We start from the raw sequence: 18,470 nt of genomic DNA, 5'->3' as shown, positions 1-18,470 counted from the left end.
AAAAGTGCAAAGGTCTGTTTCTATAACATACTGTAATATGGACATTGTGTCAATGTCGGTCGTTATTTTGAAACTACAAGGGTATAATATTTGCTCAGTAATAACACTTAAGTATTTCCCCCTACAGTAGCCTACTATTCTTCTAAGATAAAATACAAAACTTGTGGATGTTTGAAATGATAGACCATCCAAAATAATATCTTATGTATATTTATAAGCAGATATTTAAGCAAGAAATGCAAAAGCCTGCTGTTACATTGAGATGAGTGTGTAGCATACATACAGTAAGCAATAATAAGCAAACGCATCATTGCCATTCCCTTCACAGTCTGGGGTACCCTGGCCTGTAGCATTCACAAATGGGCTTCATGGACATTTACTGTGATGCGCAGTGTCATTCATTCAGGCCATCTCTATCTGCCACCAGGGTAATTACACTAACAGTCCATTCACATCCACATCCCCTCTGGTTGGGTGCATGTCTAGAATTAAACAGTGTCCACAATTCTCACAGGATTGGGGTCCGTGGTTTTGAAAATTCACCCTCCCCGAATCTTGAATGAGAGCATGTTCTCTATAATGAGGGTTTAGGCATTCTGGTCCATTCCTGTTGAAGGCTCTGCCAATTTGCAGGCTTTCTGCGTTGACATTGTTCCTGACTGAGTAATTCTGGCCAGTGCCTGAACTCTACATATCACTAGCAAATAGAATTTAGAATTCACTCTCACACACGTATTATCAGTGACAGTGATGCTGAGCACACAGCCCTCATTTCAGGTGTCAGTCTGCTACAGAAAAAATACGTGAGAGCAATCTCATTGAGTTTTTGTGGTAGCTGTGACCAAATTCAGATCTTCTTATAGAATTATAGATGTTAAATAAACTTGGCTGCAGAGTCCATATTTCAATTGCAACATATTAGGCCTATTATTGAAATATTCTGATGCCTATCCATGTTAACATTTCTTATAACACTTTTTTATGTTTTCTATGTCATTTCTGTTGCTCATTTTGACAAAATTACATCTGTGCTATTTTGACAAAATAAGCATTACATTACTTGTGTGGTTAGGCTCAGGGTAAGGTTTTAGACTTACTCCAACAAAAAGCAGTAGCACAAAAGACAGGGTTGCACTTCACTGGAATTGAACCTGGGACACTTTGATCTTTGATTACAAACACATTAGTATGCTTGTTTTTTTTTAGTTGCTCTCCATTTCAAAGTTGGTTTCAAGATCGGTCCTGCTCAGATGTGACACTGATCCACTGCTTGTCGTCACCTTGTTGGTTGTGATGCGTTTTTACCTGTGCTGGCCCAGGTAGTATAAGACCTGCTGACCTAGTGTCTCAGTTGGAAAGGAGATGGTGTGAAAGCTGCACCTCACATGACCTGAGATGTTGGTGTGGGTCTTCCTTTTAGTTTGTCTGCTTTTGGTGCAAATGTGGGTGTCCATGATGGGTGTCACTTCAATGCTTGGCAAGTAATTCGTAGGCACCCCTATGGGCTCCTTTAAGAACCCATTGAACCCCATCTACTGTATTTCATTTTGGTTTGTTGGTGACACATTTTCTAGTTGCCTCATTTTGGTGAATCTAACACTCCTCCATCCTACCATCTTACATGGCATTTTCTTTATAATACACTGTATTTCATCAACATAATTCATAAAATGTCTTTAATGTGGATTAAAATGAATGTTTTCACTTAGGTGTCTACATCTGACAAATGGCTAACATGGGCAGGCGTCAGAATAGTATATTTTCATTCTGAAATCGGGCTCTTTGATGGGGACACAACAATTAATCACATATTTCTCAAAAGCAGCCTGTGCAAGTAGACTACACTTGCTCGCAGTAACACTTTGACTGCTTTGGGAAATACAGACAAGCTCTGTTACACTGCACACAGCTGCCACTCGCCATGGCTGAACCACATAACAGATGATACCTCCTGTAACAAAGGCTTCTCTGGACAAAGCCAGTTTGTTTTTTGGTCATGATAGTGGGCCCTGAAGCTGCTTTGCTACGTCACCTCATCTCTCTCCTGAAGCACCATGATGGAGAGGTCTGCTCAGATGAAGAGTTGACCAATGAAACCAGACCTGAGGCCTCAAGAGCATTTCACCTGTCAAAAGAATGGATGACCATCAGTGCTGTACATTGTTATGACCTCTGAACTGATAGAACATAGGATGAATGAAACTCTACGTTTCTTGTGAGGTAATGATTATTGTGTTGTAATAACAACATTGTATCCTATAGTAAAGCAAGTTCAATCATCTGCTGTATTTTTTATTCATAAATGCAAAAGATAATTTATTATTCTCCATTGGTTGTGAGAATGGTAAACCAAAATAGTTGCAGTCACCTGTCAATTGTTGTCATGGATTAAGTTCATGAATTTTCATGAAGTCCAAGTAGGGATTATCTCATTAAATACTTAAGACAGATAAATGATCAGACTGAGACCGGTCTGAGACAGCCCTGACAAATCTATCTAGAGTATGTCTGACAGTTTTTCAAATTGTGACAACAAATTGTGATTCACTCTAGTTACTTAAAGGAGTAGTAAAGGGAAAATGCATGTTTAGTCCTGTTTTAAGGCTACTTATGATCATATACTGTACAATGGTTCAGATCAAAACGTTGACAAAGCTAGCATTTTCGAGAAAGTTGATAATTGCTCTACCACTGTTTTGGTCATACAATGGATGTGGATGGGAATCCCGAAAAATCATTCAAAAACATGTTAAACTCTCGATTTCAAAGACAAGAAGCTCACCGAGGGTGTAATTGGTGTCCGTTGGTGTTCTGACATCAAATTCGCCGCAAAGTATGAATCCTCTAGGGTTTTATTGATCATTTTATGAAATCTATTGACTTGTATTGAAGCGACCTTTGTAGATGTGTAGATAAATCCGCAGAGGGGATTCAGGAAGCGGAACTACTTACAGTAGCTATTGTTATTGTTTATGTTGCTAGGCTACCTAGTTTGCGTAAGTTTACACATGTATGTGCTGCGACTAAATAGTTCTATGCTAAATATTTAAAAAAGCCTTTCCAGATGAACTAGAATCTTACTTTATGGCGAATTATATATCAGAACGCCAACTAACACCTAGGTGAGTTTCTTGTCTTTGAAATCGAGAGTTTAACATGTTTTTGAATGATTTTTCAAGATGCCCATCCACATCCATTGTATGACCAAAACGGTGGTAGAGCAATTATCAACTTTCTCGAAAATACTAGCTTTGTCAACGTTTTGATCTGAACCATTGTATATGATCATAAGTAACCTTAAAACTGGGCTAAACATGCATTTTCCCTTTACTACTCCTTTAAAGAAGTAGTATATTTAGCATCATAAGACCTGCTATAAGGTTCATTACGATCATATACAACAGTCCATATAAAAATGTTGACAGATTGTGCATTCTTGAGATATTAGTGCTCATTACTCATGTCATACCTAAGTACACCATGGATCTCTATAGGCATATATATGCCCATAGAGATCCATTATATGGTTAGCTGTGAGCAATGAGCACTAATATCTCAAGAGTGCACAATCTGTCAACATTTTTATATGGACTGTTGTATATGATCGTAATGAACCTTATGGCAGGTCTTATGATGCTAAATATACTACTTCTTTAAGTAACTAGAGTGAATCACAATATGTTGTCACAATTTGAAAAACTGTCAGACATACTCTAGATGGATTTGTCAGGGCTGTCTCAGAAGCATATGCATATGATTGTAAATAACCTTATAACAAGGCTTATAATGCTAAATACCAAACTACTCCTTTAGTTGTTGTAGTAGCCCAGAGGGAAGACCAGCAGTACTTATTGGGGGGAATGTGGGGGACCCTAATGCTACAGCATCATGTTTTCCCATACAATGGCTTTGTAATTCAACTAGCCTGTAGGTTCACTGTTTCCTACATAATAACTTCAGAAACCAGCAAGCACTTTAGAAAAGCCACAACATACCAGACCTGAATACATAAATACATAAATCTATTTGGAAGTAATTGAGGTGCATTTACAGTATAAGACTGATCCCTTGGTTTTATTGCACTGGTTATAAATCAAGACCAATCAAATAATTTGAAGTAATTGATCCAGATTATGCAACATTTTATGTATCCACAATTTGTAAGTGACAAATTAGCCAAAATTATATGACTGACATTGCCTTATTGCAGTTGCTCAACTAACAGTAGTAGTTGATTTGAATTATTTTTTTTCTGCTCTTGCTTTTTCCATGCACAGAAATCACAAGCTGGAATGCCCCCTGAGCAAAAGTGAGCTAAGGCTGAGAATGTCAACAAACCTGTATCCTAACAGAGAAGTCATCACAAGTTGGGATTTATGCTGAGTTGATGATCAGCAGATGAATTTAATGTTGTCTTCTTATTTATTGCAGTAGGCATTTTTATTTGACATTTGGGACCTAGTGGATGTGATGGAAAACTCCCAGCTGAACAGCCAGTGAGGCATACAGTATACTGTAGCTAACAGGCAACAATGTTTTTGTCTGAACCATATGTGGGACTCAACCCAAAACTCTAAACCAAACCCAGACATACAACAATATGTCCCTGCAGTTTACCTTTAGCCCTTGGGAAGGCAGTTATTTTTTCCTCATATATCTTCCCAATAGCTAATTTATTCTTTCTAAATGTGGTGGTCAGAGTGACAACATTGAGGTGAAGCTTTCACTTAATGATGCTGAAGTGAACCTACAGTGCAGCATTAATTCCAGTGGTTGGTTTATCTGTCACCACAGTTGTTTTATCTTGTGCTGCCCCTTCTGTGACCCTATTGTCCATTCTGTGAGCCCGCTGCTAATTATCAGCTACAGCCAAAGTGAAATTAACACACAGATGTTGAAAGAAACAGATGTATTGACATGCTCAGTGTGAAACCCTGACATTTACATATGAAGCTGGAATGGCTGAATGAATGGGAGATCACACTCAAGAGACCCACCGCGACCATAATAACCTCCAGACATGTATGAATAAAGCTTTAAAAGTGAAACCGGAAGCTATCGATTTGTCTACAAAACTGGATTTATGACAGTGTATTTGTGAATCTTATTTGTTAGGCTACATTGTTTGTTCTGTGTGATTGTTAGGCTACATTGTTTATTCGGTGCTAGTGATTGTTCTGATCATCATGTTTGATATGGAACAAATTATGTATTTTTTTTCCTGAGGGGCTATACTGTATTTCAGTTTATGAAAACAATTAATTTTAGACAAAATAGCCTCACCCGTACTGTATTGTTGATATGGAAGTCTATTAGGCTATTAGCAAAACAATATTTTCTCTTTACCACTGACTAGGTCTCTTATTAAGAACGGAAACACATTGAACTTATTGAATTGAACTCATTGAACATAAGAGATAGCCCACATTCAAATTCATGTTAACAAATGGGGAATATAAATGGCTTTGCTATCAGATTATGTTTTACTACCATTAAACCCAGTCAGATTTGTATTTAATTCCATTTTCATCAGTAGTTTCATTGTGACTTGTTGGATCTTTGTGAAGGCCTGCACATGACAGATTGTGTAGCTATAATGAGTTCAATCAAATACAATAAGAATCCTCCTGTGAGAATTTAATGGAAGAGGTAATTCAAAGGATGCCAGCGGACCCTGAGGGGGGTGCTGTGTCAAACCTCTCTCCCACATGGTAATAATTGTTACATGGCTGATCTGATTTGTTCCAAACCTATCTCCAAGTCTGCAAGTATGACATCTCAATATTTCATCAACAAAACTCAAACTATTTATATGTTCTGGAAATAAATCCTTCAACATATCCCAGAGTCCATCACTGCAGCCAGCTGGCTGTTTAGGTAAACTGACCATGCTGCTGGAGGAAGGCAGCCCCTGCACCAGCTGTGTTTGAGACAGGGGGCCAGTATCCGGCACTTCTAAAGCCATTCATTTCACACTGGTGTGGCATCCTTTCATGTGTAAGCTGTTACATCAATGTAAAAATGCTGCTGCTCAATGGCCATCAGTGAAGGGCAGACCTAGCTGTGACTGGTAATGCCTTGCTATGTCACCTGCAGGTCAGGTTCAGATTGCTTTGCAAGGTAAGGGGCGATGTTAATAAAAAAATGTCTTCTCTTGATAATAATCCAGATGTGTATAAAACCACATACAGATCTTGGCACACTTGGTTTGTGTACAATATGGTTAGATGCTCAAAAACATTGGATAGGCTATAACCGTTTATGCCCTGTGCCATCCACAACTAGAAGGGATCAACAGAGGGATGACTTGGCTCAGGAACACCAAGGTGTCCATACCTTGACTGAGATAATTATGGTAATTTAACCATAATCACTTGTGTAATGGGTGAGGTCCTTGGGGGTGAGGTCCTTGTAAGCTACATATTGTTGTGCCGGGGAGGAAATATCCTTGAATTTGATCTTAATAGACAGGTGCAGTCATATGCCCCCCTCCCTCCGTTCGTGTTCCCCTTGTCACTGAATAGGTAGGCTATAGTCCGTTTAGCTTTGATTTATTTCTCCTATACTAAACTCGGTTTCTGACAATACTTTTGTGGGCTTCATCTGATCTTGCTATTTGAATGTCATCATTAAGCCATATAGTCAAAAAAAGCATTGCCGTTACATCCCAATCTCATCTCTGTTCTAGTTGATGGGATGGTGGTGGGCTACAGGCAGCTGAATCAGGGGGGATTTGTCTGGGAGGAACAAAATGTGGAGGAGGAGCATGAATCTGTCTTTATACTGTAATTTATTAAAAACGTGTTGCAGCAGCATGCGAGTGAATACTAATTTGAAACCCATTCCAATTCCTAAACATTCCTCTTATTGTCTGAAGAGACTCGTGGGATATAAGTGGGGTTCAAGCGACGTCATGCAGAGCCGATCATTGTCTCTCTCACACTTTCTAACTAGCCATTTCACAACACCGAGGCGAGGGAACGAGCCACCGATATTAGCAGTCCATGCGGAGCAGAAGCAGCGGTGCCCTGGGGGCTCAGCGTCGACCAGAACCAGCCTTAGTGCTGGAATACAGACGCGTTGAAGATAGGCTAATAGTTGGAGTAAAAGGGATGTAAACGTATTTTCTGTCTTTATTTTTTTTGTCTTAGTATAAATGATCAGTTTACAAATGAATAGTAGAGTTGACTTGACGAGACCAGACTAGTCCATTTCGACTGTGAATTTATCAAGTCAAATTTCTTTCAGTCCACTATCTTTTACCTGGATCGCCCTCGAAGGACATCATGAGTGCAAATGCGCATTTTCTACCAATTTCGACAACTACAACTGCGTTTACTTGGAATACTGTGACTCCTGACGCCTAGTTTGGTGGGGTTTCGGAGTCTTCCTCTCGCCCTTGCGCTTTCCTCCGGTTCCGCAGCTGATCGAGTTGGAGAGCTCCATGCAGTCGCGAAGGTTAGTGATGTCTACGTTCTCATCATGCACATGAAATACAGAAAGATGTGTTCCACCGTTGTTTTGAGGGCTTTCAATATGTTTTTGTGGCGAGGACAATCCTGCCTGTCAGTGTCCAATCCATAAAGTAGCCTGCTTGTCCAGGTTGCCAAAATAGTGAGACTGATTCTTTACAAATGTATTTAATTGGCGTGACATTAAAGAGGAACAGACCCCCCCCCCCCCCCACACACACACACACAAAATTTGCAAAGCAAGTTGTCTAGCTATGATCTAATCAATCTATAGCCTACTTTATTCTAATGCATGTGAAATGGGGTCGTAGCCTTAGGCTATAGCCTACATCAAAACTTTGAATAATGATTTTTTTAAAGTCATGTAGGCTATGTTATTATTTCCATGCCGTCATGTTATTAAAACATATTTGCTGATCACTATAGCTCAAATTAAGACATGAGACTGAGATTGAATAGCCTTCACCGATATTCCCAACATTGATAAACGAGCACAAATAAAGCACTTTCAAAATATTTCCTGATATTCTGTCTATCGACTGCCGACTGTATAGCCTACTCTATAATTCCAATACAAAGGCAATTCATAAAGCTGTCCACAACGTGCTATTTTAATGACAGGTCATCTTGGCCCCCGCAGTCTCACTGGCCCCATGCGCGTTTGTCATGATGTGATGTTTCATATTCAGAGTTAAAACAAGCGCCATCTGTTGGAAAATGCGAAATATTCACACGCGTGAGACTGTAATATACTGTATGTTAGTCCATTTTTTCAGAAGATCAGTAGACTAGCGAACGGATTGTAGTGGCCTGTTTTATAACGTAAATTGTGATTGCTGCTACAGGATTGACATGACAACCACAATTAGAAATAGGCCTAGACTAAGTAGCATAGGCTGTTTATTTTAGCTTGCCTGTAGAGAATCATTGGAATACTGATAAATGATCTTTGTTCTTGACAATTGAGCTCAATAGACCTGTGAGAATAGATTAGTCATTTCCAAATACCCAATCCGGATCCCAAAAATAATTTGTAGGCTACTTGAATTGCACCAACACTTTCAAGTAGGCCTATACATGACGATGGTTATGACATTAGACACCGCCTGACGTTAAACAATAAAGCCGGGTCAGACACTTTTTTTTTTTGCTTTGCAGATTGCTTCGCATTAAAACGCACCTTCTCTGTGTTGCCTGTTTCAGCAATAGCCCGCAACTCCGCCAAAGGGCAGTCTTATGAGCATGTCACTTGTGACAAGTGCAGGTTGCTTTATAAAGTTGATAGTAAGATCAACCTTTTATTTCTTCAATCCATATCTTGAATTTAGAGCATGGCTTTTGAAAATCATTAAATCCAGCACATCACTGTCTCTAGGTGCTTAGATCTGCTTCTCCACATCGATGTTGCGGATATAATTTCATAAACATGTTTTGTCTCTTAAAACAGAACATCAATATCTAGGCTACCCCAATCCTTAACACAATGTTATATAGGCTAGGCTACATAGGATTTAGTCATAGGGGAGTTCGGTCTATACCAGCTCCTGTACTCACCATAAAAATATCAGATTTTAAGCTTATTTGTGTTGCTTAGGACTCCCCTGTAATGCCCCTAAGTATACAATACACTAGCAGCCAATTGGATCTCAATTGCCATACATAACGACAACATATAATTAGTCTGCTTTATGGTAGTAACATGTACTATAACTGTAGACCACTATCTTTACAGTCGCTGTCATCTTTTGGTAGGCTAACATTGGCAGCAGTATAAAGCGAGGCATTGCATAACATCACTTTGTTATTACTCATTACCTAAGAGTTACCCAAGCAATAACATAAGTTGAATTGAGAGTGATGAAGTAAGAACAACATGTTTCAAGTTCACTCTTGACTTCAAAATAGCTGCAGGTAGGCTACGTCTAGGCAATACAGATTCCATTCTTCTTGTTACATTGTATTCCTTGGTACTTAATATTGTTTGCTCTCTAACACACTCTGTGTAGGTTAAAATTATACATTCCGCTATTCAAAACAGGTTCTGAGTCCCACTGACGGTCAACGTGACTTTAAAAGACTACGACGAACAAGTCTGCACATTGAGGTGTAATATGAAACTGAGAAGGGGCTGAGGGCTAGTACGACGCCTTCCCATTGGCCCAATCGGTAGTACGCTACACCCGCTTGACACTCCCTAAATGGAAGATCGATTGCCAGCCTTTACTGGGTTTGCTGAGGAATTCTAATGCATTGAATAGCCTACATACTGGAGAGGGTGATTTCGTATCCAGTGGTGCGCAGAAATGATTGCAGTCTGTAGGCTACCCCAGGCATGATATCGACAGCTATTCAACGAGAGTTATGATACACATTCCCTAAACTTTTTCCCCCCTCATCGTTGATTTGGTTTGACCAGGGAGAGGAGAGAAGTGCGACCCCGAGCTGGATGGATGGTTATGGGGAAAGGAGCAGGACTCTCGGCGCTTGAAGTCGGCAGGATCCTTGTTTTGGTTCTTTCCCTCTTTCCTTCTGGTAAGAAGTCACACTTACGCTCTTTTAACCACAAATGCTTTACATATATTCATGCCTGAGTCTATATGCTACTGTTTCCTCATTAAGTCGTGCACCCTAGTTTAGCGAATGGTCAGCGTATAGTAGCGATACATAGCCTAACTTTTGAGTAGCCTAGTAGTAATCCTAAAAACAGATTGTTGCCACACACGTACCCAGTCAAGTAGGCTATCGGTGTTTTGCTTTCAAATTTAATTAGAATGCTGGCTTAAGTGATAGGCTATACAATTACTGAAGGCAAACGTTTTAAATCGCAAACATCTAGCCTACTTTTACACATTATATTAATGAGATCTTTACAATCAAGGGTCTCGAAAGAAGGCTACAGGTCAATAGTTTAACTCGTTTATGACCTTATCTGCATATGTGTGGGTAATCTCCGTGATTTTGTGAAATTTTGAGCTAAGTTATAGCATACCCAAGCGTTCTACTGAAGCCCCGTAGCTACTCGTGTTTTGTTTGGGGGATGGGAGCATTAGAGACTTTCAGATTAATTCCCTAAATGTAGATGTTTGTTACTTTCCCCTTTCTCCGAGTCGATCTAAGACATTTGCATTTGTAAATAGTATTTTTTTCCCCCATTATAATGTAGCCTGCCATTTGTTGGAAGGATGAGCAACACACCAACAAACAATATAAACAAACAAAAACGTTGTTAATATTACACTAACTTACACTCTTCTGAGTTAAATCTTCCCATTATATAACGTTGGCCATTTAAAATGCTGAAACATCGCCTCACTCAACTCAATTTGCACATGTGGCTACCCTTATCTGGTTCTCTTTCAAGTCACTTTAGGCCTACTGTCAAACAGAGAGTGATAATGCAGTGTTAGTTGTGGACGCTTATTCGAGATTAAGATTCGTTTATTGCCATTTATCACGTAGATGGTAAATGGCCTTTGTGGCCGGGAGGCGGGAGCTTTGACTGTGGGGGTTGGATGAGTTGTGGTTGTGGTGCCATCAGCAGGCCATTATTCAACTGGAAGTGTGACTTCAAAGTGTTAACTAACTCCACCAATGAAATGTGGAGCTTTTGTCCTTTCTATACCTCTGGAATGGCAAGTTGTAGAACTTTTTCTTATCATAAAGTACCTTAGCATTGGTCAGAATAGACCTATTACTGATACATTTGTTAAGGTTTAGATTGTTGTGTCCTTATCAGGATATACATGGTCTATTTGCATGGGTTTATGTTTTTTTGTTGTTGTTGTTTTTTTTAATTCAGTTCAATTTGTTAGAAACCCTTGTGGTAATTGCAGTTTGACAATCAAGCTGAGTAGAGAGAGAGAGCGAGATAGATAGATAGATAGATAGATAGATAGATAGATAGATAGATAGATAGATAGATAGATAGATACCTATCTTTACATACTCAGCTTGATTGTAAATGTGTAGCGTTTGGCTGCTAAACTCTCAAATAATAACCATAGAATAATGTATCATCTACATTAAATATTTAAAATAATTCACTTATAAAAACTGTGACTTTGTTGCAGGGTTGTGGGTCTTGCTGTAGAGATATGAATTCATAATGCATTGTATTCATTATGTCCTACCCCCTCTCCCCCGTCCCCCCCAATACCCCCCAAAAGCCAATAGCATACTAATAGCGTACCACCTGAGAGAGCAACTTTAATTTCATGTCAAGTAATTTAAGAAGCGGGGAATGCCTTTGGAAACTATGTTACCATGTGAAAATGGAAAGATGGATACCTTATATCCAGGTTAACCTGTGGAATGGTGAGACCTCTTTTCTCTTTTGCCCTCTGGTCCTGGAGCCAGTCTCTCTCTGGAGTCTCTCTCTGGAGATCCTGTTCCTGAGCAGCCAGGGCCTGCAGCCTCCCCCCACAACAAGCCCAACGCTGATGAAACTCAACCTAATCCCTTTACACAGGGCTAATTTATGACTCTGCTGGTCTCCTCTCAGTGGCAAATTGCATTGTCTTCATTCACAGCTGCAAACTCCTCCTATGTTCACTCACACAAAGTCATAACCCCCCCCCCCCCCCCCTCCGGGTTAACTCAACATGAGCTTGGTTCTTAAAAGAAGAATAGAATATCAAAGCAGAAAGACTAGTAGGTCTTCCCATTGGCGTGTTTTGCTATGCTGTCTGTTTCTTTAGCCAAAATTAATCATAGGTGATATCGATATGTAGATAAACTAGTGTGTATAAATGTTGCTCTCTAGTTGATTGTCTTCACCACTATGTCCAATCTACTCATGTGTGTTGTAAAAAACAACAACTCCAACTCCACACAACATTGATGTTCCCAGGCTTCTTACGAGTCTAATTACTGTTATTGCATGTGCACAGCACGAGTGTGCCAGTGAATATATTGTTAATTTGGTCGTTTGTTTACTGAATCTCTAGTAAAAACTGAGGTTGCATTCATCCAGTTAGTTTTGAGAAACTAAGAGCAGAATAGATTTTTAATGAAGTGTACATGTCACATGACAGAGTTGGCACAGTGCAGTGCTCTTGGAAACACATTCTTTGTGGAATTTTGGTTTCCTTTACGCTGAACTGAAGAGTTGTTTAATGGAAATACATGCTCAATTTGTCTCAAAACACGTATGCAGCAAGTAATGCAGCAAGCACCTACCAAGGAATCTGAAAACAAGGCATTTCCTTTGCAAGTTGTTATTCTATTATTTTAGGTTTTCAACTAGGCCTATAGATAAAATATACATATCACCAAAAGTGTGTTCAACTCATATTTTATGTTATAGCTATATTATTCAAAGTTCACAACGGAATTGAAGATCAGTGATTTAAGAAACTGTCCATTGTTGGCACTTGTTTGTCTGCTTGTCCCATAACACCTCCGTGGTTGGTCCTACTGTTTCCTCCTCTCCCCACAGTGAGTCTGCAGTGCAAGATCCTCAAGTGCAACTCAGAGTTCTGGGCCTCCACCTCAAGCTCTGGCCCTGAGGAGGAGTTCTGTATGGCGCTGCGGGCGTACAACAGCTGTGTACGGCGGACGGCACGCACCTGCAGGGGCGACCTGGCCTACCACTCAGCCCAGCATGGCATCGAGGACCTCATGAGCCAGCGCAACTGCTCCAAAGAGGGGCCCACCTCGCAGCCGCGGCCCCGCACCCCGCCGCCCCCACCCCCGCCCCAGCCCCATCCGGACAGCCAGGAGCGCTCGGACGGGCCGGAGGTCTGCCACTACGAGCGCAGCCTCCCCAAACACGCGGCGCCGCCCAACTACACCCACTGTGGCTTCTTCGGAGACCCACACCTGCGCACCTTTAGCGACGACTTTCAGACCTGCAAGGTGGAGGGAGCCTGGCCGCTCATCCACAACAAGTACCTGTCTGTCCAGGTGACCAACACTCCTGTCCTCCCGGGCTCCTCGGCTACCGCCACTAGCAAGGTGAGAAGGGCCTCTATAAAAGTCTGTCTATATCTATTCACTGTACAGCATCATGATTATCGTTGAATAATCTAAAGATCCATTCCAATAATCCAAGATCCATCCAAGAACATTTATTTTCCAGATTATTACTGTTTACCATGCACTTTCTCACTAAATAGGATAAACCTCTTGGGAGTTTCTGTTCCCCTGTCATGTGGTCAGAGTTGTAGGATCAGCCAAGGGTCTGTTGTAGTGCGGACTCTGGTTAATGTTTGGATGGGTTCCACAGCAGATGAAGAGCTCAGAACAATTGCAGAGATCTTGATAAGGTTTACAAATGATATGCCACTATCATAACAGCTGTAAAACATCAAACATTAGCAGGCCATTTCTGTCTGCTCGCTTTTTTTTTCTTATGTTAGTCCTGCTTTGTCTGTAGAAGTCCCCACTATAATTGCGTGTGAGTTAAAAAACTGTTGTTTTAACTAAGTGCTCAAGTCATGCAGGAAGCTGCAGATATTTTCTCCACATTAGTTTGCCCTCATACCTCATAAATTATCATTGTTTTTTTTCACGGTACATTGGGCAGCCTGGAGGCCGGCTGCCCCTGAAATGGCTTTCAGTAGAAAGTAAGGTGAAAACAAAGAGCTAGCAGCATTTGTGGTCTGCAAATTCACTTATATTCTATTCACATTTGGTCCAGTTTTGGCAGTGGTGCTTAGAGTGCCTGGTTCCCCCAGTATCATGTGTAGTATCATGACTGGAGGGTTTGCTCAGAGAAGTAAGAGGACTTTGTCCTCAATCACGTAGAACACAGAACAATTTTCCATTATCAAGATCTCTTAATGATGCTCTATTTAGCATTCAGACTCTTTTTGTGTGCACTTAAGGTAATGATATTTTTACATAGCTGTACTTGGAAGCAAATGAGACAGCTTTTAAGTTATTCAGTCTGGACAAAGGGAAAACAAGGCAGCAGCCTATGCCACCTGTACAAACATGACTCCCCTGCTTAGCTGGGCATTAGCTCTGGGTCGTATAGGCTCCTGCTGCAGTGTGGAGCCTGTCTGGGGTAACACTATTTTCATTCAGGCAGATGAGTTGTGTCTCAAACCAAATTTGTCATAAACCAATTTTTGTTGTTGGCTTGTAGAGGTGTTTCCACCTGCAGGCCTCTAGAACAATGGAAATTAAGTTAAATATTCAAGAGTGTACTTCTTTAGATGGTAGATAATACGCACACAATAACAAAGGCTTTCTGGCTGTGGGGACTGGGGAGTGGGTTGGGGGTGGTAGATGACTTGACTGGGTAATAACAGGGCATTTATGGTGCTCTCCTTACCCCCTCCCCCCACCCCTCCACCTCTGTCTGCGCCGTGAGATCAGAGCGCCCCTGGCTGTCCTGGGGTCACTTCTGTGACAACGGCTCACTGGCGTCCTAATGAAACCATGCAAGCGGAGTAGTGTCCAGCCTCAGTTAATTACCCCCAGAGCACACTCTCCCCTGCTGGCCGCCTGCCACGCCCCGGAGCACAGTTCTGGGGTTCACGGGCCGGTTCTTCAGCACCATGAATGGATCGTCTTTGTGTCTGCAAACTGAGGCCTGATTTAACATGGCCCAGACCCGTGTTTTCTGAGGGCGTTTACTTTGGCCTCCCCCGTGTGGAGCCGTAGCTGAAATGTGACACCGAAGTGGGGTGGTGGCGTAGAGGGGTCTACACACACCAACAAACTGGTGGTGTTCTTAATGCACGAGCGCAAAGACACCCCTCTGACATTTGCATAGTACAATCGCCAACTACTATCTTCTTTTATATGCCTGTATCAAAATCATCTGTATTCACCCCGCGTTCAATGATATCATTCATCTCAAGGAAATTAAAATAATAAAAAAATACACTTGAGACATTCAGTTTATCATATGTGAACGGATCTTCGGACTGTGAATAATAAATGTGTCTGGTTCTTTCTCTCCTCCCGTAAAGCTGACGATCATCTTCAAGAACTTCCAGGAGTGCGTGGATCAGAAGACGTACCACGCCGAGACCGACGAGCTGCCCGCCGCGTTCGCCGACGGCTCCAGGAACGGCGGGGAGCGTCACGGCGCCAACACGCTGCGCGTGGTGGAGAAGGTGCCGGGACAGCACGTGGAGATCCAGGCCCGCTACATCGGCACCACCATAGTGGTCCGGCAGGTGGGCCGCTACCTGACCTTTGCCGTGCGCATGCCGGAGGAAGTGGTGAATTCGTTGGAGGACCGCGACAACCAGGACCTGTACCTCTGCCTGCACGGCTGCCCCGCCAACCAGCGCATCGACTTCAGGAGCTTCCGGGCCCGTGCCGCCGAGACCCACGGGGCGGGCCGGCCCAGGATCGGCGCCAAAGGTCATGGTTTCACCTACCAGTCCGCCATGGCCAAGTGTAAAGAGCGCCTCCCAGTGGAGGACCTTTATTTCCAGTCCTGTGTGTTCGACCTGCTCTCCTCTGGGGACATTAACTTCACCATGGCCGCCTACTATGCCTTTGAGGACGTGAAAATGCTCCACTCAAACAAGGACAAGTACCACATTTTTGAGAGGGACGCATTTCTGGGCAACGGGGCGCCGAGGAGAGCGGATGTCCTCTCGCTGGCCCTGCTCAACTGCCTGGCTGTCTTGTTGTGGATCCAGTGTTGCTGCGTTCACCTGTAGTCCTCCAGCGGCGGCGGCCTCGCCATCCCACCTGCGAGTGGGGTGTGTGAAACCATGCTTTCACTGTGTTGTGTTGTACGTCAGCTCATTCCACTCTGCTCTGGCTCTGTCCCCAGTGGCTGGCCTGGTGGCGAGACTAGACCTGGCTAGACCAGGCTAGACCAGGCTAGACCAGGCTAGACCAGACTAGACCAGGTTACACCAGGCTAGACCAGGCTAGACCTGGCTAGACCAGGCTAGACCAGGCTAGACCACGCTAGACCTGGCTAGACCAGGCTAGACCTGGCTAGACCTGGCTAGACCAGGCTAGACCAGGCTAGACCAGGCTAGGCCAGGCTAGACCAGGCTAGACCAGGCTAGCCCGCAGGCCCGACCAGTCGACCGGACCCCTGATGGGACAGAGCTCCTCACGTGCAATCAAACCCCATCCCAGCCATAGTCCTCAATCAAACCCCATCCCAGCCATAGTCCTCGTCGTCGTTTTTGTCGCTCATGTGTTGACTTCTGACTCACGCCTGCAGTATGATAGAGCGCATTTTTAAGGACTGGGGTCCTCTGGTGAATGAGCAGTGGTGAGAGAGCGCCAGAGCTGCCCACGGCTCTGGATGTCACAGCTGGGATTAAGCCCCGCATTCCCACTGGGGCTGCTTGCCTATGGGAAGCGGGACGAGATGATCTCCTGCAGAAAGAAGAGTTTGCTGATCTCCTCCTCTCGCTGGTGCCAAGCCAGCGGAGCTCTCTGGGGCTCTTGGGGCTGGGGCCACAGGACATGACAGGGGCTTTTGTTAACCTCTGGCCATAAGCAGCTCCCTGTTTGATGAGTTTCCAGCTTTGGAAAAGGCCAGGGAGCTTTTTTGGGGGGGAAAGCGCTCAGCCAAGAGGATGTCAGAGCAGCAGTCTAGTTGTCTGCTGGGGAGATTAATAGGTCATATTGTCAGGTCTTTTGTAAGATTTTGTCTGTGTCAGTGTGTGTGTGTGCGTGCGTGCAGGTGGGTGTGTGCGCGTGCACGCGCGTGTGTGTGCACGTATTTTTGTTTGTACATACAAGTGTGTGGTATATGTGTATGTGTGTGTGTGCGTGTGTGTGCACTCCTCAGAAATGCAAGAAACTTTCTTGAGGATATTTCCTAATGTCTTTATATTGCACCCAAGGTTCCAATATAGAACCGACATGGTGGTCTAGGGTCAGTTAAAACTGACACTGCCTGCCAAGCTGTTACTCCCTAGTGCACTGGCAGATAGTAAAAAACAACACTATTTTCATCTGTCAACTGCAGAGTCACAAAGATTCTCACTACACTCCAAATATTGCCGTTGTGTTAATAGACAGTGTTTATAGTGATACATGTCTCATTGTAAAGGATGTAATAAGAATATAAATGATCATAAGAAAAACAGCCCTGAACAAATGTGGCTAAGGGCACAGATAATGCAGAAACCAAGTGACGTTTACAGAGTATAAACTCATCTCTTAGTTAACCGATAGACCAACCAACTTTGTTATTATCATGGCAAAGAGGGAGATTTCTACAAGTCCTTTGAATGTTTCTTATTTCCATCATGGCCGTCCGCAGTTCCAAGCAGAGGTAGAGGGAGATAATAGCCATTCATTTAGCCTGAGGGAGGTATAGTCACACTGGGCGCTCTGTCCAGAACCAGAGTTGGGTCTGTTTGTTAAATAAAAAAGGGTGTTGACGTGTCTATGCTGTAGGGAACATATGACCTGCATCTGTTTGTAGACCTGTGAATTCATGGCGGAAATCTTTGCCAAAGAATTAGCCCTTGTGCCAACAATTTCCGAACAGCAGAATTTTCTCCTCCGTCTCTCTCACGCATGCTACACACTTACTGTATGGCACTCTGGGTGTTTGGAGTCTTGATTGTGTTTAAGGTGCTAACTTTGTGGGCGGACATCTTCAGATTACAATGGGTTGTCAGTCTTTGCTCTTGAACTTCTCTCTTTGTCATGCACATGTTGTGTCTGCCATTGAGCCACCATTACATTGATTGTGCTCGTAAAAGTCATTTCATTCATTGACTAAATCTTCTCCATAGTTGAGACTGAGCAGAGGATGTCAAATTAGGCATGCCATATTTGGATGAAACATCAACAAATAGTTTGCTAAGTAATTTGACTTTAAATGGATTTTATTTGGACCTTTCCATCCTTGCAGGATGCACAGCTAACATCCCAAATCTCTTAGTTCTCATCTATTTGACAATAGGATGATTATTCTGTTCAATACAATACTCAGTATTTCCGTAGCATGGTTAAAGGGTAATATTTCCCCACACTGAAGTATTTGGCAGGTCAAACTACTGCTATGGGAGCATGGCTGGTGTGGTTTGTCTTTAGTCTGGCAAAAAAAAA

General features: G+C 42.6%; 1 protein-coding gene across 1 annotated transcript in view; it reads left to right on the top strand.

The window, feature by feature from the left end:
• Positions 1–16,099, top strand: part of rgma (repulsive guidance molecule BMP co-receptor a) — a gene marked incomplete at both ends in the record, with an annotated part of 19,120 nt that extends 3,021 nt beyond the window's left edge. Inside the window, 4 exons of the mRNA XM_084453241.1 lie at positions 7,368–7,458; positions 9,889–10,004; positions 12,910–13,427; positions 15,395–16,099. Of these exons, the coding sequence (XP_084309367.1) occupies positions 7,368–7,458; positions 9,889–10,004; positions 12,910–13,427; positions 15,395–16,099 (1,430 nt within the window). The remainder of the gene's footprint in view (positions 1–7,367; positions 7,459–9,888; positions 10,005–12,909; positions 13,428–15,394) is intronic.
• Between the last annotated feature and the right edge of the window lie 2,371 nt (positions 16,100–18,470).

Source organism: Borostomias antarcticus (assembly GCF_949987555.1).
Source record: "Borostomias antarcticus genome assembly, chromosome: 18".
Classification (NCBI taxonomy): Eukaryota; Metazoa; Chordata; class Actinopteri; order Stomiiformes; family Stomiidae; genus Borostomias; species Borostomias antarcticus.
This window is presented reverse-complemented; position numbering and strand designations above follow the sequence as displayed.